The sequence below is a fragment of the Chiloscyllium punctatum genome, chromosome 11 (genome assembly GCF_047496795.1).
Source record: "Chiloscyllium punctatum isolate Juve2018m chromosome 11, sChiPun1.3, whole genome shotgun sequence".
Classification (NCBI taxonomy): Eukaryota; Metazoa; Chordata; class Chondrichthyes; order Orectolobiformes; family Hemiscylliidae; genus Chiloscyllium; species Chiloscyllium punctatum.
The window spans coordinates 48,815,328-48,839,891 of record NC_092749.1 but is presented as its reverse complement, the minus strand read 5'-3'; the positions used below and the strand labels follow the sequence as shown (position 1 = coordinate 48,839,891).

The window sequence follows — 24,564 nt, the reverse complement described above, 5'->3', positions numbered from 1 at the left end:
CTTAATCAAAGTTGAACTTTACAAAAGAAAAGAAAACCTTTACTGAGAGATTACTGGAAATTTCTCTCCTCTGTTAAAGCATACTCTTCCAGCAGAACATCTTGGTCACTAAATCTAAATTTTTAGTTGCGTGGATTTTATAAACTAAAATATTAAACTTTAATCATTTAACATTTCAACCTCCAGTCCAGAAGATTGACCCAACATAGCAAGCCCAGTACTAAAATATTCAACTGATCTCCCATGCACACTATAAGTTTAAGCAATTAAGTTTTTCAAATTTATTTAATCTCTTTGGGATTTATGTCACATTAATAAAAATAATATAAGTTATGAACAAGATGACTACCAAATCAGATTTCAAAAATGATGGAAAAAGTTGAGAAATCAATAGTCTGGTTATTCAAACTTAACCTTAAAGCATCCTTAATGTGAGATTTTGTAAAAACACCAGTCTGCTTCTATGATTTAAGACAATGGATACTACAGTGAGAAGATCTTAAGACAGTTCCATTTTCTTTCAAAAACAACAGTTGTAAAAATAGTCAAGGATAACAGTAAATGGGAAACTTGGAAAGTACCTTTTTTTTTGTGCTAATTAGAAAAATACATTGAGGGGTCTACACAAATATTCTCAGGAGTATATAAAAGATTCCGAGCCACATTTTGAAGAAGTTTTCCCATTGGTATGGATCATCATCAAAACAGATTATTAAGTCCTCTATATCCATTGTTTACGGTCCCATACTGTAAACAAGGAAGCCACCACGTTTTTCCACAGTATAACAGTTACTAAACTTTAAGAGTAATCTATTGTTTTAGGATGTTACAAAGTCATTGAAAGTATGATTCAAAAGATTGTTATCTACGTGTATTTTACATTTTACGTGTATCTACGTGTGTCTACATTAACATAAAACTAAAATAAATTGTATCATCGATAGTCACAGGTGAGGTGCCAGAAGACTGGAGGTTGGCAAACATGGTGCCACTGTTTAAGAAGGGCGGTAAAGACAAGCCAAGGAACTACAGACCGGTGAGCCTGACCTCGGTGGTGTGCACGTTGTTGGAGGGAATCCTGAGGGACAGGATGTACATGTATTTGGAAAGGCAAGGGCTGATTCAGGATAGTCAACATGGCTTTGTGCATGGGAAATCATGTCTCACAAACTTGATTGAGTTTTTTGAAGAAGCAACAAAGAAGATTGATGAAAGCAGAGCAGTAGATGTGATCTATATGGACTTCAGTAAGGCGTTCGACAAGGTTCCCACGGGAGACTGATTAGCAAGGTTAGGTCTCATGGAATACAGGGAGAACTAGCCATTTGGATACAGAACTGGCTCAAAGGTAGAAGACAGAGTGTGGTGGTGGAGGGTTGTTTTTCAGACTGGAGGCCTGTGACTAGTGGAATGCCACAAGGATCAGTACTTGGCCCTCTACTTTTTGTCATTTACATAAATGATTTGGATGCGAGCATAAGAGGTACAATTAGTAAGTTTGCAGATGATACCAAAATTGGAGGTGTAGTGGACAGTGAAGAGGGTTCCCTCAGACTACTACAGGATCTGGATCAGATGGGCCAATGGACAGAGAAGTGGCAGATGGAGTTTAATTCAGATAAATGCCACGTGCTGCATTTTGGGAAAGCAAATCTTAGCAGGACTTATACACTTAATGGTAAGGTCCTAGGGAGTGTTGTTGAACAAAGAGACCTTGGAGTGCAAGTTCATAGCTCCTTGAAAGTAGAGTCGCAGGTAGATAGGATAGTGAAGGCTGCGTTTGGTATGCTTTCCTTTATTGGTGAGAGCATTGAGTACAGGAGTTGGAAGGTCATGTTGCGGCTGTACAGGACATTGGTTAGGCCACTGTTGGAATACTGCGTGCAATTCAGGTCTCCTTCCTGTCGGAAAGATATTGTGAAACTTGTAAGGGTTCAGAAAAGATTTACAAGGGTGTTGCCAGGGTTGGAGGATCTGAGCTACAGGGAGAGGCTGAACAGGCTGGGGCTGTTTTCCCTGGAACATCGGAGGCTGAGGGGTGACCTTACAGAGGTTTAGAAAATTATGAGGGGCATGGATAGGATAAATAGACAAAGTCTTTTCCCTGGGGTCGAGGAGTCCAGAACTAGAGGGCATTGGTTTAGGGTGAGAGGGGAAAGATACAAGAGAGACCTAAGGGGCAACTTTTCCATGCAGAGGGTGGTATATGTATGGAATGAACTGCCAGAGGATGTGGTGGAGGCTGGTACAATTGCAACATTTAAGAGGCATTTGGATGGGTATATGAATAGGAAGGGTTTGGAGGGATATGGGCCGGGTGCTGGCAGTTGGGACTAGATTGGGTTGGGATATCTGGTTGGCATGGACGGGTTGGACCGAAGGGTCCGTTTCCATGCTGTACATCTCTATGACTCTAAAATAAGTTGATGAAAATAACTTATGTTCTGGGGTATTAGTTCTTTTCATGGTCACACAAATCTTCCAAGAATCGCCAAAACAGTTTAGAAAATGCATCCCTAAGGAAATCTCAAAATATCCAAGTTGACCTCCCTTGAGGTACTCTGCATCATAAATACAAATCTTCAGCCAATTTGATTCACTCAATGGACTTCTAAGAAGTCACTTCCAAGACGATGGGTGTGACAAGTTTCTGGCAACAGCACTTAAAACATATGCTCCAGAAATAGCCATGTTCTGGCCAAGCTACTCCTGTTTCGGTAGAAAACTTATTTTTGGCCAGCAAGGTAGAAGATTCCCCAAGTATGGCCTGATCACAAAGAGGACAAATCTAACCCAGCCAATTATCAACACATCAGTCCACTGTCAATCATCCACAGAATGATGGAAGGTGTTATCAAGCAACACTTTGCAATAATATGATCACTGATACTCAGGTTAGGTTCTGTCACAGACAGCATTACAACCTTAGTCCACACACGGACAGAAAAGCTGAACTCAGCAGACGAACTGAAAGCAACTACTTTTGACATCTAGGCTGCATTAGATCAAACACGGCACCAAGGAGTCCTTGCAGAATTTAACTCAATGGGAATCAGAAGAAAACTCTCCACTGGTTAGCATAATGCTCAGCATAAAAGGAGCATACTTGTATTTGTTGGCGTTCCCAGGACATCACTCAGGAGTTCATCATGACAATGTTCTAGGTCAAACTATCATTAGCTACCAAACCCAAATAAATACTTCAGCTACAAGGGCAGGTTAGAGGCTGAGAATCTGGTGGCTTGAAGCTCACCATCTGATGTTTCAAAGCCCGCCCACCATCTACAAGGTATAAGTCAGGCATTTAATGAAATAATCTCCACTGGCCTGGATGGGTGCAACTCCAAGAAAACTCATGAATATCGACACTATGTAGGACAATGCAGCCTGCTTAATTGGCATCTTACCCATCATTAAACATTCAGTCTCTCTAAAGCCAATACACAGTGGCTGCAAAGTATACACCGCAGTGATTCATGAAGCTTTTTCCAGCAGCAGACACGTGGAACAACCTGCAAGGTGCTCTGTAGGTCACATGCCATCCTGACTTGGAACTACATTGTCACTGTTGTTGGATCAAAATCCTGGAACACTCTCCCTAACAGCATCTTGGGTGCATCTCCACCATAGAAACTGCAGCAACTTAAGAAAGTAGCTCACCATCACGACCTCAAAGGCAATTATGAATAGTCACCAAAGTCTGACTCAGCTAACAACAGCCAATCCTGTGGAAGAATATTGTTCAGTGTCCCGAAGTAGAAATGTACAGAAAACCCAAAGGCAGACAGACAATAAATAGTTTTGTTATATTTAAAATGGATCTGAAAACCATTTTTCTAAAGTTGTTTATATCTTAGATTCATTTTCTGGTAACTACATTGCCCTTTTCCCATACAATGTGGTGCAATGAACTCTGTCCAGTGAAAATGTTTCTTACCATCAAGCATAAATAGATATAGGTGCAATTAATGCATGAGAAAGCATTTAACTCAAAACCTAAAATGTGTTTCTGTGGTGTATTGTTTAAGTAGAACTGGTAGGATATTATTCAAACTTTTTAACCCATAATCCTTGCTCAGCCACAGCACACTGCAACTCTTTCCAGACTAATATGTTACCTCTATGTTTATTTAAATATTGGTTGAATCTCAATTCCTTTCTCTTTGTGAACCAGTTAGGATGAAATATATTTGTTGTCACAAAACTGTACGGCAAGTTTACAAATAAACCGATGGGCATCTTGAAGGCTGGGAAATATATCTATGTTGTCTCCATGGGTATGAAAGATCTTGTTGTCATGATTCAATATGTTGTAGTTACAACAGTGCAAAAGGTTAGTTTATTTTATTGTTTGCATTTCTATTTGCACAAACCTTTGGAAGCAAACCTGTAGGACATCTTTCCCACTTGCACAGGATCATGACAAGTAATCTTCTTTAAAACTAATTTGAAAGCAAACAGCAATATCTGGAAGCTCTCAAATCAAAATGCAGGGATTCTGTGTTAAAAATATATTTGATCCTGCAAGCTGCCGATGTACTCCTGATCAGGTTCATAACCAGAGCTGCATCTGCATCATGATGAAGCACCAAGGCATAGAAATAGTGCTATTTAAAGGTGGTGCAGCTGATACGGTTTGTTGAGTAATTTGATTGACTTTGTTTTGTTTTACAGTCCAATGCCAATCATATAGTTTTTTTTAAAATTACCATAAATAACTCTCCTGCACACAAATAAATGGCCTAGATCTTGTGTGGGAAGATAGGCACTGCAATTGTGTGGACAGTACTTCTGCATTGATGTGGAAGTCTTAATGTCGTTATATCATATTAGGAAACACCCCACAGGTTGAAACTTCTAATGGGCAGACACTATAGAATAGACCCAGACTTCGAATTTAGAATTAGAAACTTTGCATTGTTCTGACAGACTTGCCTTAATAGTTATCCAGAAAAACTTAGAGGAAATAAACCTACCTCCTGGGTAACTGTTATAATAGTAAACTATCAATTTTCAACTTTCATCATTAGATTTTAATTGCTGGAGCCTTTCATGGAATTAAGATTTTTTTAAATATAAAAGATAGCCAAAGTTAATAGCCAAGCTTCATGGAACCTTCCATAAACAAAAGCCAAACTGAACTGAAATTAACCGGTCAACAAAATGAGTGAAAAAAAAGCCAGATATGGGAATGCATAAATGAAGTGCATTTCAGACAACAGCTTTTGGGCAGAGCAGATAGGGAGAAAATGGATTTGTAACAGAAGAACTGCAAGTTTCTTTCTCTAACTCGCCTTGTTTTCTTTCAGACCTTCAAAAAATAACATCCAGTGGTAAAGTAACTGGAGAAACATCATTCACTGAACTCAAAGATATCTACAGATTTCACTTCTGGTGAGGATACAAGTCATCAACTAAACAACTGTGGTCTCAAGTTAAACTAAACACAAAGGACTCTCAGGACTTTTTTTCAGAAACTACATATTATTGATATTGCTTTTAAGTGAGACACTCTCACCTTTTTACTTCTGTTTGGAGGTTGTGTGTATTTGATGTCATGTTTTATGTTTCTCAACAGTAGCAAGCCATAAATTCCTTTCTTTGGCTTAAGAAAATTTTTTAAATGACACCCTACTCTCTCACCCATTTGGCATCTTACATTCTCAATCAACTACCACCTTGCCCGTTCAACCACCTGCCACCCTTCTGGTATTCAACCCTTCAGCCAACAATTATCCAAATCCTCACTAATTTGGCATCCTACCATCTCAACTATCTGGCACCCTTCAACCTCATTTGCTTTACTCATTTACCTTTTCTCAATCAATATAAAGAAGCCTCAGGATCTTGAAAACCTGGAATATAGTAGAGATCCAGTCTGCTGTTGGCTCACACACTCAGACTTCTTGACTGGTACAATTCAACTGTGGCTTGTCAGCCAGCGTAGGGTGAAGGGGGATTGGAACTTTATTTGCACAAATCCGTGTATGATCTATGGCACAGATGGGAGCAAGAACAAAATTACACTCCTGAAATGTTTTGCAACTTCGCTGATACCATCTCCATGTGACTCCCACCGCGCGATCAGCCTAAAAAGATACCTGCCATGCTCACTGTTCCTGGATTTATGGGTTGCTGTGCCACCAGCAGCCATGAAATCTTACACAGCATGACTGCTCATAGGGGCTGCCAATCTTGACTGATTGGCAGCTTCATGCAAAGCAAGCCAATACTCTTCCAGGAAGTCACCCGAGCAGAAAACCGACAGAGTGGCTACACAAGTGTCTGATGGTTATAATGTCTGGTGGGCTTTTCTGTTTATGGCAACTGCTTTGTCCTTTTTTATGTCTGTCATCATTAGATCAAAAAGCAGAAGATTCCATCTTGTATCAATAGATGAATATGATTAAGGTGCATCTAAGGAATAATTTACATGCTATAAATTAGTTTACCCAAATATCAAACAATAACTTACTCACTAGCACTAATGATTGTATATAAATTGACTCAGATTTCTGGATGGTGCTATTTTTTCAATATGTTACATAAACATATTCCAAATGTATGCTATACTACTGTGCAAATGTGCACTGTTTCAATTCACTGTGATCCATTTTTCCAACAATTGTCATTTATCAATTATAATTCTACTATCATCACTAGGATATATGAAGTCATTACACTAAAAATAAATTAACGGTTTGTTATTATTTTGGTACACTTCAAAAAACACTAGTGAATTTTAATGTCAAGGAAGTACTTATATATTTAGCTATGAATTCATAAGTACTTTACTGTCATGCAACAAGTGCTTCCCAGATGCCGAACTCAAAACCCAGTAATGTACCTCAGATATAATACTGAGGTTCGACATACAGTTCTATTTATAAACATTGTGCTGTTCTTTATCTTGAAGGCGAGAATTTTCCCATCTAATTTAAAAGTATGGGGGCAAATACACTAGGTGGTAACTAATGCTGCAAACTTCTAATGCCAAGAGAAACTGCATTGCCAGTCTGTCAGCTTATTAACAGCTGACTGGCCAGTTTGTCACTGAGTCACTGGAACGGGCGTTGTGGGTCATCAGAAGTTGCCAGCTAATCAGAGGCCAGAGCTTCTGGATCCTGAAGTTTGATAGACCAGACCTTCTACTCAGGGGAACCTACAGCTAGAAGTATTTGTATACTCGTCTCAGAAGGTGGGGGCATGGGAAGGATGTAGTGTTCAGAAATCAGCCCTTTTCCCCGTTCATGCCTCTAGTTGTTTCCAGATTGCACCAATTGGAGATCTCTCTAAACCTGGCAGACAGCTAGTCGGGAGACTGCCTCACCTGTTAGAGAGGCAGATGGTCAGGGAGATGGTATGTTGAAGTCCTCAAATTACCATGAGTTAACTCCTTTCATGGACCTTTTCGCCATAAACTTAATTAGTGATATGGTGAAAATGGGTTTAGTCTTTCTCAAGGGCCAATTTATTTCACTATTTCCCCCTCCTTGCCAAATCCAAGGTGGGGGAGAGCGTCAGTGGGGTGGGAGGTTGATATTGCACCAAAGTGAAGGTAATTTTTGCTCAAATTTACATGGGTGAAAACAGCTAAAATCAGAATGATTCTTTACTGAGTTAACTTATGTGTTGCTCAGTTCAGGAGATGCAGAGTCACACAAAAATGCTTGTACTTCAAGGGCCTAGAGTTGACAATTGGATGGCATTTCAAAGCGTGCCCAGTTGGCTGGATTTTTTTTCATTAACCTTTGCTGCATTAAGTTTTTGCCACAAATTGTTAAATATGTGAAGACAGAATAGTAGTAGAGACCTTGGTAAACGATAGCCCTTCGGTCAATGGAATTTAAGCAAAGAGACAGCAAAAATAGAGGAATGACAAAGAAAGAGTTTGAATCAAATTAAACTACATTACATGCAGAAACATAACCATATTTCCAAAGTTAAATATTTCAAAAAGTAATACACAATAATATGTTACTATTTTTAGTTAAATAAATAGGACTTGTAATTCATTTCTAGTCTTAGCTCTAAAAAACATCTGGTTGCTCACTAGATAATTAGCATAATTAATGAATACTAATCAATCCAAACAAATGATTTTTTAACTCCCAAAATAAATCATTTTGATATCACAGTAGCTATTGACTCAATAATTTACTTATAGGCAATATATCACTCCTCCATTTACCACATGCTAGAAAACTGCTATAACTCTTTTCTACAACTTCACTTCAGTGCAACGTGTCCACTCTCAACAGCGAAGCACTCGTACATTTGTTTACAAGACATCGACAAATTCATGATGTGTGGGTATCCCTTAGGGTAGGATAAATTTAGCAGGCTTGTCAATTGACTCGTTTGCAATGAAATCACACATTTTGCATTTTACTAACAGATAAAAGTTGGGTTAAACAGGATTATGCTTCGGTTGCCTGGAATATGACTACTGAGATCCTATACTTAGGGGTCAGCTCTTTTACTGGGAGCAGTGATACAAGAAGAAATGTAAAACATTAAGCCTGTATTTTAAAATGGCAAAGGAAAAAGTTCAATTTAATTTTAATACAAAACCAACTTCGCAATATTTAGGTGTGACCTACTCAATATGCGAACTTTCCAGCACGGCTATTTGTGGCATTTGCCCCATTTGATTACATCTTCATTTTCATCTTACCTACCACAACTTAGAAGCATTATTCAGAGTCATCACAAGGTCAAATCCCAATTAAATTCATGAAAAGTTGGCTGTATCAGGAATTTATTTACAATAGAAATATCATTCAGCCAATAAAGTTCACTCTCTTGGGATTTACATTTCTATGCATTATTGAGGTAATAACTCTCATCCCCGAAATCGGCCATCTTTCTAAACTATTGGTACGAAAATATTTACATGCAATTAGTATTTTGTTAGTATAACCTGCACTGTTATATTAATTTTTTCATTAAAACCTGATGAAATTTCAAAGTTCATGGGAAGTGAATATCCCAAGCAATTAATTTAAACAATTAGCAAATCAACATCATTGTTGACTGTTATCAATCAAAACTGTTGATACTGTTACACAATCCATAATTTGTTATTTGCAATGACCTTTTTGAATGGTAAATCTCTTGTTGCTTTCAAATGTTGAGTCTGCAGTGTTATTTAATTTTCCTCAATTCGAAAAATAATCACAATTCAACTTTCTAAAATATTCAAATCTTTAAACACTCTGAATACAGTACATGCTCTTACAAACAGCAAACAAATTTACGTTTCCTCAAAACCTCCTCAATTAATTGCCTCAAAATTCCAATTTGGGTTGAGATCTAATTCTAACTGCGACCAGATAAAATGCCACTGACCAAATACCAGAGGTGTGTGGAATGGGGCAGGCCAATGTGGAATATGGTGTCAGGTGTGTAAACGAATAGGGTATCAGGTGGTTAAACAGGTTATGCTGCCATGTAGGTGGCAGAGTAGGGTGTCAGGTGGGTGAGGGGGAATATGGTGCCAGTTGGTTGGGAGCGGGGAGGTAGAGAAGAGTTAAGTGAAGGGGGAGGGATTAGGGTCAAGTCAGTGCATTGGTGGGGGATTGAGGGTGTTGAATCCAGGTCACGATGGGTGAGTGGGGGGAGGGGGAGGGGGAGGTGTGTCAGCTCTGGTGGGTGTCAGAGGTCAGGACAGGAGTCATGAGCTCAGTTTCATAGCTACCCTGGAATTATAGGTGGTTTCAATCCTTTAACCTTTCCTGGCTAACCATTAAGTGCAAGTGAATTGGAACCTTCCAAATCTTTCAACATTAATGAGGTTTTCCAGGAGCATCTAGATCCAAGGGAAATGTCAATTGAAGTTTTCATTTTCCCTTGGAATTCCCTTGAACTCAATGTGTGGGGATTTTTCCAGGAACCCAGCGCACAACTCCAGTCTACAATGCAGAAACAACTAGCTTGTTTCAATACTGATCAAAACTGGTTTTTAGATAACAACAGAGCAACATAATCGTGGTTTTGTTAGTTCTGCTTTTACTAGAGTCTATAATGGGGCTTATCACATAATTATTACATATTATAGTATAGATACTTTCTAATCTACCTGTTCAGAGATGTTTGTACATACCTCTGGAGCAAGTCTGCCTGAACCCAGGCCTCCTGGCTTAAAGGGAGAGACACGACCACTGTGCGAGGAAAGCTTCCAGTCTGTATATACTTAGAATTCATTGCTGGTTTGATGAAAATTTTATTATTTCCCAGTCTGTACATAAGTATGTGCAGACTGGGTAATAACATTTTTATCAAACCAGCAATGAATCCTAGGAATATCTATCAAAAACATCCTTGTTCAGAGGTAAGAAACAGCTTTGGAAGCAGTCACTGGAAACGTGAAGGATGGAGAAACCACTTTCATCAGTCAGTGCAAGGAAATTATGATTATAACATAGGCTAAAAATAGTTATGGAAAAGGTCAACGAACAAACTATCAATAATATTCAAATGAATAACTATTTTAGTAAGGTTAAAAGAGTCTAATGGTCTAGAATTAAAAGTAGTAGACAAAACAGTGATTGAACAATGGGAACACTTCAAAGAGGAAATAGTTTGTTATAGAATACAGGATGGGTTAAGTGAGAGGGAGGGACCGAAGTAAAGCTCCCCGATGAATAAAAGGTTGGAAATTAAATGAAGCAGAAGGCGGCAAACGAAAGCAGATGAAATGCAAGGGCGAGGGGTACTGTAGTGGTAACATCACCAGACTAGTAATCTGGAATTCCAGACTCATTCGGAGGTCCAGGACAGAAATAACACTTGGCTAGAAATTGAAATTTCAATTCACGAAAAAAAAACTAGAATAAAAGGCTAACCTGATGGTACCATATAACCACTGCAGATTATTGTAAATATCTAATTGGTTCATTGATGCTCTTCAGAGAAGGAGATCTGCCATCTTTACCTGATCTGGCCTACACTGAATACAGACTCACAGCAATGTGATGGTCTCTTCACTCTTAAGCAATTAGAGAGGGGCAGTAACTGTTTGTCTAGCCAGAGACACCCATTTTCTGTGAATGAATGAAGAAAAAAAATATGAAGGTAGAACACCAAAATGACTGTTTAAAAAAAACAGACAAGTTCTGAAAGACGGAATAAAGAAGTATAGAGGCTCTAAGATTAGCCCGAAAACTAATATGAAAGGTAACATAAAATAAGGTGGAATCAATTGACGACCAAAAAAGAATTCTTGTGCAGATAGAAGCAAATATAGGAAATGGTTGTATTCTAGCTTCACCAGAGAAAGGGTTTTGTTAACGTAGCAGTGAAAGAGGAGGTTCTAAAAAATTTGTATAGGATAAAAATAATTAAAACAAGAGATACTCAAGTGATTGGCTTTAATCAAAAATAGAAAAACACCTGGTACAAATGGGATGTTGCTAGTTTACTGAGGTTGAGAATTGTGCCCAGGGTATTCTAGTCCTCCTCAGATGTATAGTTGTGATATAACAGAACTGGAATATTGCAAATGGTTAACCGCTGCTCAAGAACAGGAGAGAGGTAAACCTTGTACAACAGACCAGACAGTCTAATGTCAGTGGAAAGAATTTCAAAGACAAAATTAATTAGCACCTTGATTTACTAAAGACAAATTGTGTTTAACTAACATTATGTAAGTCTTTGATTAATATATGGAGAGGGCTGATTAGGGTAATGTGGTTGATGGTCTCTATATGTACCTGCAAAAGTCATTTATAGAAGTGCCACACAATAGATTTGTTGTCAAAATTAAAACTCATGGGATTAGATGAACTGTTGTAGAGTGGATACAAAATTGGCTAAGACAGAAACCCAAGAGCTGCAATGAAGGGTTGTTTCTTAGACTTAAATAAGGCATTGAGTGATATTTCCCACGAGTGTGCAGTAGGACTACAGTTCTTCTTGATAGATCTATAAACCACAATTTCAAAATCTGTAGATTACATAAAATTCAGAAATATAATAAACAAATGTGTGAGGCAATACCTCATTCCTCAAGGTCATAAGTAGATAAATGACAAAGACTGACACATGGCAGATGAAATATCATACAGAAACATCTGGGCGGCACGGTGGCACAGTGGTTAGCACTGCTGCCTCACAGCGCCTGAGACCCGGGTTCATTTCCCGCCTCAGGCGACTGACTGTGTGGAGTTTGCACGTTCTCCCTGTGTCTGCGTGGGTTTCCTCCGGGTGCTCCGGTTTCCTCCCACAGTCCAAAGATGTGCAGGCCAGGTGAATTGGCTATGCTAAATTGCCCATAGTGTTAGGTAAGGGGTAGATGTAGGGGTATGGGTGGGTTACGCTTCGGCGGGGCGGTGTGGACTTGTTGGGCCGAAGGGCCTGTTTCCACACTGTATCTAATCTAATCTAATCTTAAAGGATACCTTTTGGAGGATAGAGGAGGAGAGGTATTATGAACCAAATGGGCAATTCTAAAAGGGAAGCAAGATTGGAGACAGTTTAAGGGTGTATATACAAAATATTTTAATGTGGAGGACAAAGTTGATAAGGCTGTTAATAAATAAGATTGTTGCTTTTATTATAAGATCATAAAAATAAAAATTTTACAAAATCTTTATAACAGACAATGCAAAAGAGGTTTACTAGAACAATGCAATGGATGAGGATGTTTAGTTCTCTGGAGAGACTAGATTCATGGATTAAAGATGAGTGGAAAAAGGAAAAATATTGACAAATGGCTCCTCTGATCACCTGTCTAGGTTTAGCCAAATTCATGAACGCAAAAGTAAACAAAGATCAGTCTGAGCTAATATTATCATCATTATAAAAGATCCCCCATTAATTCACACCTTTCTGCAAGTTAGGCATTGAGGTGAAAAGTTTTCTGTGAAGTATTCAGCTTGGGAAATCAATGAGCAGATACAGGGATATATAGGAATATTGAGTTCTGAATGGCCAATGGAAATGTCAACTCGGCTTTCTCTCCACAGATGCCACCATACATTCAGAGGTCCTCCAGCAATTTGTTTTTGTTTCAAGAATATACAAATGGACCTTTACTAACAGCTAATTTTGATCAACAGATGACAGGCAAGACAAAAAATGGATTTGTAAACAAGAACATGAAGACTCTGCCTGTGTATGTCTCTCTCTCTCTGTTAACCTCAGAAACTATGCAAGGTAACATACTAAATATCACAACTCACTGAGAGCATCAGAACATCTGCAGTATCACCATTATGAAAGAAACCAGACGGAGCTAAACAATTGGACAAGCTTTTCATTTTCTCAACTCAAAGATTCTAAAAAACTAAATGAATCTCATTACTTGTGTCTGTGTGTATGTGCTTGTTGTTGTTTTTACTTTTTCTTGTCATGAAACTCCACTCTTTTTCATTCAAGATTGTTTTGGAATTTTGACCATTTTGAAAAATTGTTCATGGGATATGTGCATTACTGGCTAGACTAAATTTACTATCCTTCACTAATTGACCGGAGGGTGCGGTGGGAGTTGCCTTCTTGAAACATTGCAGTTCTTGGGGTGCGGGGACATCTATAGTGTTGCTAGCAAAGAACTTCCAGGATTTTGACTCAGCAATAGTGGAGGAATGATGATATAGTTCCATGTTAGGGTGCCATGTGGCTAGGAGGAGATCTTGTAGGTGTTATTGTTCCTATGCATCTGATGCCCCATCCTTCTAGGTGGTAGAGGTTGTAGCTTAAATGGTGCTGTCATAGGAACATTGACCAGTTTCTGCAGCGCATTTTGTAAATGGTGCACAGATCTGGCACTGTGCATTGATGGTGAAGGGAGTAAGTATTGAAAGTCTGAATGTTACTTGCCAACCCAAGCTTGGATATTGTCCATGTCTTTTTGCACATAGACATAAACTACTTCAGTATCTAAGTAGCTGTCAATGATGATGAATGTTGTATAATCATTAGCAAACATTGCAATTTTTCTTCTGGAGGCGAGATGACTTACTTCCAACAAGAACGATCTAACCAAGTTTAATTGGAATGCATTAGCTACATGATAATCAAGGATAAAATAGAAATAAATAATTGTTGTGACTGGGTAAGCGGGGGGGGGGGGGGGGGGGGGGGTTAAAAAAAAGGGAGCAATGATGCCTTTACACCTATATGTAAAATTCCAAATAGAGAAGCTTGAAATTATAAATGGTCAATATTGACTTGACAGCATAAAGAAGGAAGACTGATGCCAGTGGCAGAAGAATTGAAAAGATCATCAGAACAGATGGTGGGGTGGAGGAAAGATATGCATCGTATTTCTGTGCCCTGGAAGTTACAATTTGTAAGAAGAGTGGAAGCAAATTCAATGGCAACTTCTGATCGAAAATTATAAAGTACTTGAAGTAAATATTGTTTTAGGACCATGGATTGGTAGCAATTAGACAGCACTTTCAAAGAGCCAGCAGAGGCATGAGAGGCCATCATTTATGCTTTATTGTTCATAAAATCATACAATCTATCAGGCCATTCTGACAACACAATCAGCTGACTTGTGCTAGCTCTTTGAAAGAGATATGTAATGCATGGCATATCTTTATTTCCCATTGCCCTGTAATATTGTCCTCTTCAAACAAATATCAAATTTCTTTTTGTAGGACACTATTGAATCTAGTCTTTTAGGATGTGAATTCTAGGTCTTAGCAATTTATGGCATAAAAAAGGTTGATTGTAAATCTGTATCATCACAATACTGATCATCCTGACAATGGGAATGTTTTCCTTAAATGTGCTGTCAAAATCTCTCAATTTTATAAATTGCTGTGCTTTGTTTTACAAAAAATAAATATTGCAATGAACTCATCGATAAACTGGACATTCAGAATTTGCAAATTAAACTCACAAATCAGGTTAAATAAGAAAACAAATTTAAATCTCCCTAGGATCAGACTTTAAAAGCAAGAAATGCCAAATCAATGTAATAAGGAAACAATATATACAAAACAATGAAATCTGTGAAAAAGGTCAAAATGGTAGAAAAAAGCAACGAAACAGTAACAACCAAAGTCTAACAGCTTGAGTACTCAAGGTGTGCAAGAACTGCCTGTCAAAAAATTAGTTGATCTCACTAATGACACTAATTATTTACATATTGTGCTGTAACCTGGCAGTAAGTTTGTCAATGAACTAATAACTGTTAACTTCTACAGTCAACTCAAATCATAACACTCCAGCCAATCAGGGATGAATGAAACAATGATAATAGATGTTGTTCATAACCTAGTTATTGTCTACGGCTTGACTGTAGAATTACAGTCAGTTTCTGGGAGAATTGACCAGCTAACTAAAATATAAAATAAAGCTTGCTTAAAACACAAGACAAAATTCCAGGAAGACACAAAAAAGGGGAAAAAAAAACAGAAATGGAGTCAAAAGAAAATACAAATCAAAACACTGTACAATTACATATATGCAAGAAAATTAAATACATCAAAAGAAAAAGACAAAATGATATGCTAAATAGTCCGAGTAGCAAGCAAATGTTAGCTTCTGAAGGGCAGAAAAAAACAAGACTTCTATGTATTTCCATAGATTTAAAATGCAGGATTGCAGGCTTGAAAATAAAGTGTTGTAGATGTATCAAAAAGATGGATCAAACATTAGGTGAAGATTTATTGCAAGTAGTTTCATCTAATGCAAGAAAGATGAATTGATTTTGGTTAAATTAGATATAACTGACAATTCATTGGTAGAGAAGATGCATTATTTTCCAATTGTTATCCTCCCATGGTTTAAGTGATTTGTGCTCTATTGTATTTTACGAAAAGAACAGAGGAACTTTCAATGATTTAGATTGTATATATTAATCATACCCAGTGGCTGTGAACCATATATCTAAAACTGAAGAAGATTTTTGACATCTAATTCTGTGACAAGACTTTGGCGCTAGATACCCTACTCATACCCATAATCTCAAATCCATTTACTGACACAGTTGAACAATTTTCTGTTTTAATTCTATGAGGCTTAAGGTATCATTCCATTTTTTTGCAACCAAATAGAGCAAGAGTAGGATAGTCAGGATTCTTTTTTATATTTCAAAGAACAGTAAATAGAATTAAAAGTAAATTAATTAAATGTAGATTCAATCAGTTTTCATAAATTTGTGTCCTTGTTTCCCATGACTAAATGTGCTCTATAATATTGTCAAAATAAAATTGAATACATTAAAGAAAAATAGATAATTGAGAAAGCTCTTATGGTACTTAATATGTACTGCCAAATATCTATTTATTTTATGTGAACCTTTTGATAAAAGATTGTAATCAATCAAAGCCAGTATTATGCAACATAATTTCCATTGAAGAAATCAAAATGTAGTGCATGCCATGAAAGCATAGCAAAACAAAGAAAACACCTAATCCATATGCATTAATTACATATTCACAAGAAAACAATAGTTTCAAATTTACTAATTTACTTTTGTACTCCGCTAATAATCACACAAAACAAGAGTCACCTTTTAAAACAAAAATTGGTCAGTATACATGAATTAAAAATGAACATTTATTTTAATCCTATTCTCTTAAACAAAACTTGCACTGGAATCCAAGAATTTTTCATAAACCATGTGGAGTTATACGTAGCTGACGTAGTTCAATAACACCATTCCAGGTAGCCATGTATCTCTCTCACCAACAACAGTGCATATTAGCAGCCGATTTCTAGATACTTAGAACAATTTTAGAATAGATTTCTAGAGATCAAAAATTAAGACAAACACAGCACTGTATATCTACACACCTTTCACAAAATGATTTAAAGCTCAACACCCTTCAGGTTTTGGAGGTGGAATCAGTTGTTTTTTTTTCCTTTCTGCATGCCCTTTGCTGGTAACACCATGGGTACGTCATATGTCATAAATACCATGAGAACTAATCCATCAGTTGTAATGGCTCCTATAAAACACCACTGAGAGATTGCAATAAGACTGGAAAATAGGCTACAAATCCCAGCTATGCTCAGGCTCGCAATGAAGCGAAACAAAAAGGAGGTGGGAAAGGGATCAAGAGATAGATGACCACCTGAACCATGACCAGAGAGGGTAGAGGTCACAGGCCAAGGTCTTTGTAACATCTTCACTACCTAACTTCAGTAAGGTACCAGTCTAAACTATCACAGCAGCAACACAGGACAAAGAGAAAGAATAAATGTGCTTACCTTTGTGGATATCTTCCTGGGCTCCTTTCTGCCATTTCTATTTGCCATTCCAGACAGTCGAGTGAGTCTTGCTTGAAAACCTATCAAACCAGCAGTAGTTTAAGAGATTTTGATATGACCTATTCGACAGCTATTTCAGTTAGAAGGAGCAGGGGTACACTTTGATCTCAACCCTTTAAAACACTGCCAGTCAAACAAACAGTACTTGGCAAATCTAATTGTTAATTTTTATTGACAATAGTAATGTCTTAACTTGATCAAGGAAATGTATTAACCCTTTAAAAACTGCACTCACATTGTGACACTAAAATAAATGACCTGACAAATAATTTGAAAATTTATTCAGATAAATTTAAATTAATAAATCTTCCACTGCTCCACATTGTCCACAAATTTGAACATAAGATTCAGAACTATTTTTGAAGATGCTATTTCATAGAAATATAGATTTCAGTTACTTGATGACACAAATGTGGGTGGCATGTTGGCTCAGTGGTTAGCACTGCTGCTCACAGTGCCAGAGACCTGGGTTCAATTCCAGCTTTGGGCGTCTGTCTGAGTGGAGTTTGCACATTCTGCCTGGGTGCTCTGGTTTCCTCCCACAGTCCAAAGATATGCAGGTTAGGTGGACTGCCCTTGCTAAGTTGCCCATGGATGTCCAACGATGTGCTTGCTTGGTGGATGAACTGCGGAAAATGCAGGGTTACACGGACAGAGTAGGTGGTGTGGTGGGATGCTCTTTGGAGGGTTGGTGTGGACTGGATGAGCCAAATGGCCTTTTTCCATGCTGTTGGGATCCTATGATTTTTGCTCAGCGTCAATTTGCTCCTCACTTCAGTCCCTATTTCCAATACATGGATTTTCCAGGGTAAGAGAGTCCAAATCTAGAGGGCATAGGTTTAAGATGATAAGGACTAAATTAATTTAGAATATCTGGTTGTATAGATGAGTTGGGCCAAAGGGTCTGTTTCCATGCTATGCATCTCATGCATCAGATTAGATTAGATTAGATTAGATTACTTACAGTGTGGAAACAGGCCCTTCGGCCCAACAAGTCCACACCGCCCCGCCGAAGCGTAACCCACCCATACCCCTACATCTACATCTACATCTACCCCTTACCTAACACTACAGATAATTTAGCATGGCCAATTCACCTGACCTGCACATCTTTGGACTGTGGGAGGAAACCGGAGCACCCGGAGGAAACCCACGCAGACACGGGGAGAACGTGCAAACTCCACACAGTCAGTCTCTATGGACAAAGTCAGAAGTCACACAACACCAGGTTATAGTTTTCAAAAGCTTCTGTGATTTCAAATAAACCTGCTGAACTGTAACCAAGTGTGGTGAACCTTCTGACTTTGCTACCCTAGAACAACACCAACATCTCCACATCAAGTATACCTCTATGAGAAAATAATGCAATTCTTTCTTACATTTGAAGATTTACAGATTTCATTGAAAATTCCATTTTTTTTTCAGATCAGGAATTGGTTAATAACTGTATTAAGTAAGTTTAGTCATTTGTCATAATATATGCAAATTTGATTTTATAAAATGTGGCAGTTATGGGCCAATGTGAAACAATTACTTGAAAGGCAACAGATTGTGGATTTTTATATTCGTTTGCAGGACATGATGCCAAAGACTAGGCCAGTATTTATTGCCCACCCCTGAGAAGACAATGGCAAGTTACTTATTTGAATGCTACAGTTCGCATTGGTGCACCCATTTGTAACCCATAACTGGCACAGTCAAGGTGCTGTTAGGGAGGCATTTCCAGAAGTTTGATGAAGTGACAGCAATGGAATGCAATATATATATATATATATATATGTCCATGTCAGGATGGTGAATGTTTGGAAGGGAACTAGCAGTTAGTGATGTTCTCATTCATCTGCTGCCCTTCCCTCTAAATTAGTCTCGCAAGTCACTCATTTGTATCAGGCAACCACAAAAGCTAAAGCAAGGAAAGGACCCAGAAGATATGCCTGGCATCAATCTAAGCACACGAAACAATACCTTACCTCCATGTGGGAGCTAGTGCTGAAATTTGGACAAGTGTCTCATGGACTAATCAAGCAACAGTCTGTCATAGATGGTGGTGTCCCAGACACCACCATCACCATTCCATCTGTACTGTCTCATCAGCAAGTCAGATTGACCAGTGGTGCTGGCGCAGTGGTATACCCTTGAGAAGGACTTACCCTAGCTGTCCTGAACTTTGATCCCATGAAATTTCAAGGCACCTGGATGAATATGGGCAACGGAACATCCCACTGATTGGCACCTACTGCAACCGCCATCACCCCATTTCCTAATGAATCAGTACTTAAGGGAAACACTACTAAAGGGAAACATTGAGAGTGTTAAGAGCACAAAACATACTCTAGTCCTTTACCAAGATTGGCATATCAGCACTGTCCAAAGTGGCCAAATCCTAAACAACACTGCTGTAGACCCAGTCCAGTAGCCATGAAGAAGGATCCAGAGGGTAAAATCTACACGAGCTCATCCTTATCTAATCTACTTGTCACAGAGGGGCTTGTCCATGACAGTGTCAAGAGGAGCAACCATTGCACAGTCCTTCTCGAGACAAAGTATGGTGTCCACTTTGAGGATGCTCTCCAATAGTGCCACACAGCATATCACTGGCTAAATTGGGCAAATATTTAACAGAACTAGTAACTCAAAATGGGGCATCCATGAGGCACTGTGGGTAATTATCTAGAGTAGATAACCTACATGCAGAACTTCAACCTGAGCTACAAATCTTCTCAAAACTCATCTAGAGTAGAATTGTATTCAACCACAATCTGCAACCTCATCACCTGGCACACTCTTAACTCTACCACTATATCAAGCCACGAGATCAAAACTGGTTCAAAGAAGGCAGCAAGAGCAGCACCAGACATAGCTGAAAATGAGGTGTCAACCTGGTGACACTACAACTCCCTTGCCAAATAACAGCAGCAATAGAAAGGGTTAAGCAATCCCACAATCAACAAATCATATCTAAGCTCTGCAGTCTTGCCATATCCAGATGTGAATTGTGATAGTCAATTAGGTAAAAACAATGACTGCAGATGCTGGAAACCAGATTCTGGATTAGTGGTGCTGAAAGAGCACAGCAGTTCAGGCAGCATCCAAGTAGCTTCGAAATCGACGTTTCGGGCAAAAGCCCTTCATCAGGAATAAAGGGAGTAAGCCTGAAGCGTGGAGAGATAAGCTAGAGGAGGGTGGAGGTGGGGAGAAAGTAGCATAGAGTACAATGGGTGAGTGGGGGAGGGGATGAAGGTGATAGGTCAAGGAGGAGAGGGTGGAGTGGATAGGTGGAAAAGAAGATAGGCAGGTAGGACAAGTCCGGACAAGTCAAGGGGACAGTTACTGAGCTGGAAGTTTAGAATTAGGGTGAGGTGGGGGAAGGGGAAATGAGGAAACTGTTGAAGTCCACATTGATGCCCTGGGGTTGAAGTGTTCTGAGGCGGAAGATGAGGCGTTCTTCCTCCAGGCGTCTGGTGGTGAGGGAGCGGCGGTGAAGGAGGCCCAGGACCTCCATGTCTTCGGCAGAGTGGGAGGGGGAGTTTGATGGCTCCACAAATACCCAATTTTTAATGATAGGAGATCTGTAGCACATCACTGCAAAAGACAAGACTGAAGTATTTTCATCCATCTTCAGCCAGATAATGATAAATGGGCAATCCAACAAGGCCTTTTCCCGAAGTCCCCAGTATTCAACTAATTGGATCATTCTGTGCGTTATCAAGAAATGACTGAAAGCACTGGATACTGCAAAAACTCTGACAACAATCTGGCATTAGTACTGATGACTTATATTCCAGAACTGGATGCGCCCCTCGTTAAGCTGTTCCAGTACAGCTAGAACACTAGCATATAACTGGCATTGTGGAAGATTGTCCAGGTATGTCCTGTGCAAAGCAATCAGGATAACTTCAATCCAGATGATTACCATCACAGTCTATTCTCGATCATCAAAAGAGTCATGCAAGGGGTCATTGACAATGCTATCAAACAACACTTGGAAAGGAATAGCCCATTCACTGATATTCAGTTTGAATTCCACTTGGCCACACTGCTCCTGATCTCTTGACAGCCTTAGTCTAAACATCGACAATATAGCTGAACTCATGGTGAAACGAAAGGGAGTGGCGTAGACATCAAGGCAGCATTTGACCAAATGTACCAAAGAAATCTAGCAAAACTGAAGGCAATAGGAAATGGGGGGAGAAAGACGCTCTGCTATTGAAGGCATACCAGGCATAATAAGGATGACATACTTGTTTAAAGTCAATCACTTCAGTCTAGGACATTATCACCGAAGTTCGTCACAATAGTGTCACAGTTTTCAGCTGTTTCAATAATGACTCCCCTGCTCCTGCATAAAGTCAGAAGTGGGGATGTTCTCTGATATTTGCACAATGTTCAACACCATTCACGATGCCTCAGACACTGAAGCAGCCTATGTCCAAATGATAAAAGACCCAGACAACACTTTGGTTTGCCTTGGTAAATGGCAAGTGACATTCATCAATTAAATGGCAGGCCATGACCATACCCAGCAAGGAAAAATCTAACTATTGCCCTTTGATGTTCTACGACAGTATCACTGCTGAAATCCTCAAGCAAAATCTTGAGGGCTACCATTGACCATAAATAGACTAAAACAGCCATTTAAATGCTGTCATTCCAAGAGCAGGTCAGAGGCGAGGAATTCTACGATAAGTAACTCACTTCCAGTCTACCCATTGCCTACCCATTATCAACAAGGCACAAGTCATGGCTGTTATATAATACATTCCACTTGCCTGCATGATGATTCTCCAACAACACTCAAAACGCTTGACACCATCCAAGAAAAAAAACTTCCAATTTGACAGGCTCTCCATCCATCAACTTGAACATCCACTCCCTCCACCTGTGACCCAAAGTGGCAGCAGTGTGCACCATCTACAAGATGCACCCACAAAGTTTCCTCTGGTACCACTCTTCCAAGCCACAACCATCTGGAATGACGAGAGCAGTTGGTGCAAAGGAACACCATCACTTGAAAGCTCCCCTGCCAAGCTATCCTGGTTTGGAACTATATCAGGACAATATGGACGGAATAAATGCTGGCCTAGATTGTGACATCCATGCCCCATGAATGAGTGAAAAACCACACAAGTTTTTTTTTAATTTTGTATGTCAGTTTTGTTTGAGCAATTTTGGTCATTCACTGTTACGAAATGAATTCTATTACAGGTCAAAGACTCCAAAATGTACATATGTAACTGTTATGCGATAACATATGTTTAAAAGAAAGCTTTGAAAAGTATTGAAATGAAACTTGTGCATAAAGCATAAACCATGTTGATCAAACAATATAAATTCATTAAAAAAATTCAGTATTCTTATAAATTTTACAACTAATATGAAACAAAAGCATCTTTGTTTTCTCTTTGTTACAAATCATTTTTGTCTTGCTTCTTTTAATTTATTCAAACAAACTGATTCAACCCAATTTCTTCCTAATACAATTATACACTGGGCAAAGGCATGAAAAGAAATAAAATTCCCAAGTAAAAACAATTTCAGTGATGTAAAATTGGTAGTCTATGTTTTGAATATGGGCAACTGCCCTCTCAAACAAATATGTCAAATTATTTTATAGCCTCACACCTGCAACTGGAAACAAGATTGGTACTGACCTCTTTGAGCTGTTTTTGACATGAGGGGGAAGGTGCCAGTTAAGATGCTTTCAAATACCGGATCTGGCAATTCTGTCTCGAGTTCCAGGGCATCATCTTGTTCCCACCACGGAATGATCCCTGCGATACCACATGCACCACCAGGTTCACCCTCAAAAAACCAGTCACTTTGCTCATCGTCACCTTTTAGAAAAAAAAATCAAGTCTTAAAACAAGTAAATTTAAATAAAATTGTATAATAAAAATATTACTTAGTGAACAAATTAGCAATAACTTGACATGTGTCTGTTTTCTAAGATTTTCAAAACATCCATGAAATACTTGTTTTAATATGCTGAGAGAAATAAAATTTATGCTATTTAAATCTCTACATACAAGCCAAAATGACTGAAAAGAAAGGAGCAGTATGAATAAATTAAATGATAAAAACAGAAAATATTGGAAACACTGAGTGGATTAGACAACATCTTTGGAGAGAACCAAAGATAGAATCTCAGGTTTAATATTCTTCATCAGAACCCAGGAGGGACAGAAGTGTCATAGACTTTCAGCAAGTGAAAGGTGGGAAGAAAAATAAAAGACAAGGTCGTGAAAGAGTGTTGTTATGAAGCCAATTCATTCTTAATATGTTCCAATTGCCAGGTAATCAATGGAACACTGCAGACTGCATGTCAGGACCCAATGTAATCTTAGACACTGCTGACGCAGTGAGAACTGCCTGGGAAATTGAAGACTTCAACAGACATTTCCCCTGTCTCTTGGGCTAAAAAGGCAAAAGCACTAACATTGAGGCTGCCACTTCTGAAATAATTAATCAGGAAAGTTATTTATTAAAATCCTAGTCAAATCCTTAGTAACAATTAAACTGTAACCCACAACTCATTGCAGAAACCTCCAATCTTCAATTATACTTCCCCAATTTTTAGTTCCCAGACACTCAAAAATCACCCCCTTGACAAAACTAGCCCAGACCCTACACAACTCCACTTTCCCTTCCCCATACTGCTGCTTGCCTGAACTGCCACCAGCCATGACATCCTTTTCACCAGTTCCCTTACAACCCTAGGACACAGCATCATCCCTCCACCATCAGGCTTGATAACAAATTTGCCCACTCAGCCACCTCTCCCACTGCTGCAAGCTGCACACAATCTTACCACCATCCTCTACCTACCCCAAGCACTCCGACGCACTAACCTAGCACATTATCTACCAAGCATCCTAACTCATTAACTCACTGCCACGGTAACCCCATATTCATTTTACACACTCAGGCTTTCACAACAGCTGTGAAAATGTCTGGCTGCGTCACTGGACTTTTAAATCTCAAAATCTCAACAACTTGCTGCAGAAGAGTTTTGACTATCCTTTGTTATGAACAGCTACACTGATTTCAGCCATGCTTTCCATTTCTGAAGGAGCCAGGATAAAAATTTCCTAATGAAATGCAGACCTCATTATAAACATTGCAAAATATGAAGTGTGTAGTAATCTGACTGATTGCCACTCATCAGAATACCCAGGATAACTTTCTTTGAGGATTTATATTTAAAGAATTGTGGATAGTGATTCATTGGGAGCACTGAGACCATACCTGTTTATTTAACAGATCGCTGAGAAGGTAATGAATCACATTTTTAGTTAAGTAAAAAGTCAACATTGCTACCGGCTGGATTTACTAGAA

The 24,564-nt window shown here is 38.8% G+C and overlaps 1 protein-coding gene across 3 annotated transcripts in view; it reads right to left on the bottom strand.

The window, feature by feature from the left end:
• Positions 1-24,564, bottom strand: part of gpatch2 (G patch domain containing 2) — a 305,562-nt gene that overhangs the window by 231,408 nt on the left and 49,590 nt on the right. For all 3 annotated transcript variants that reach the window (XM_072580765.1, XM_072580767.1, XM_072580766.1), the window contains exons 4-5: positions 22,881-23,063; positions 17,170-17,249 (exon numbers count right to left, since the gene is read on the bottom strand). In XM_072580765.1, the coding sequence (XP_072436866.1) occupies positions 17,170-17,249; positions 22,881-23,063 (263 nt within the window). The remainder of the gene's footprint in view (positions 1-17,169; positions 17,250-22,880; positions 23,064-24,564) is intronic.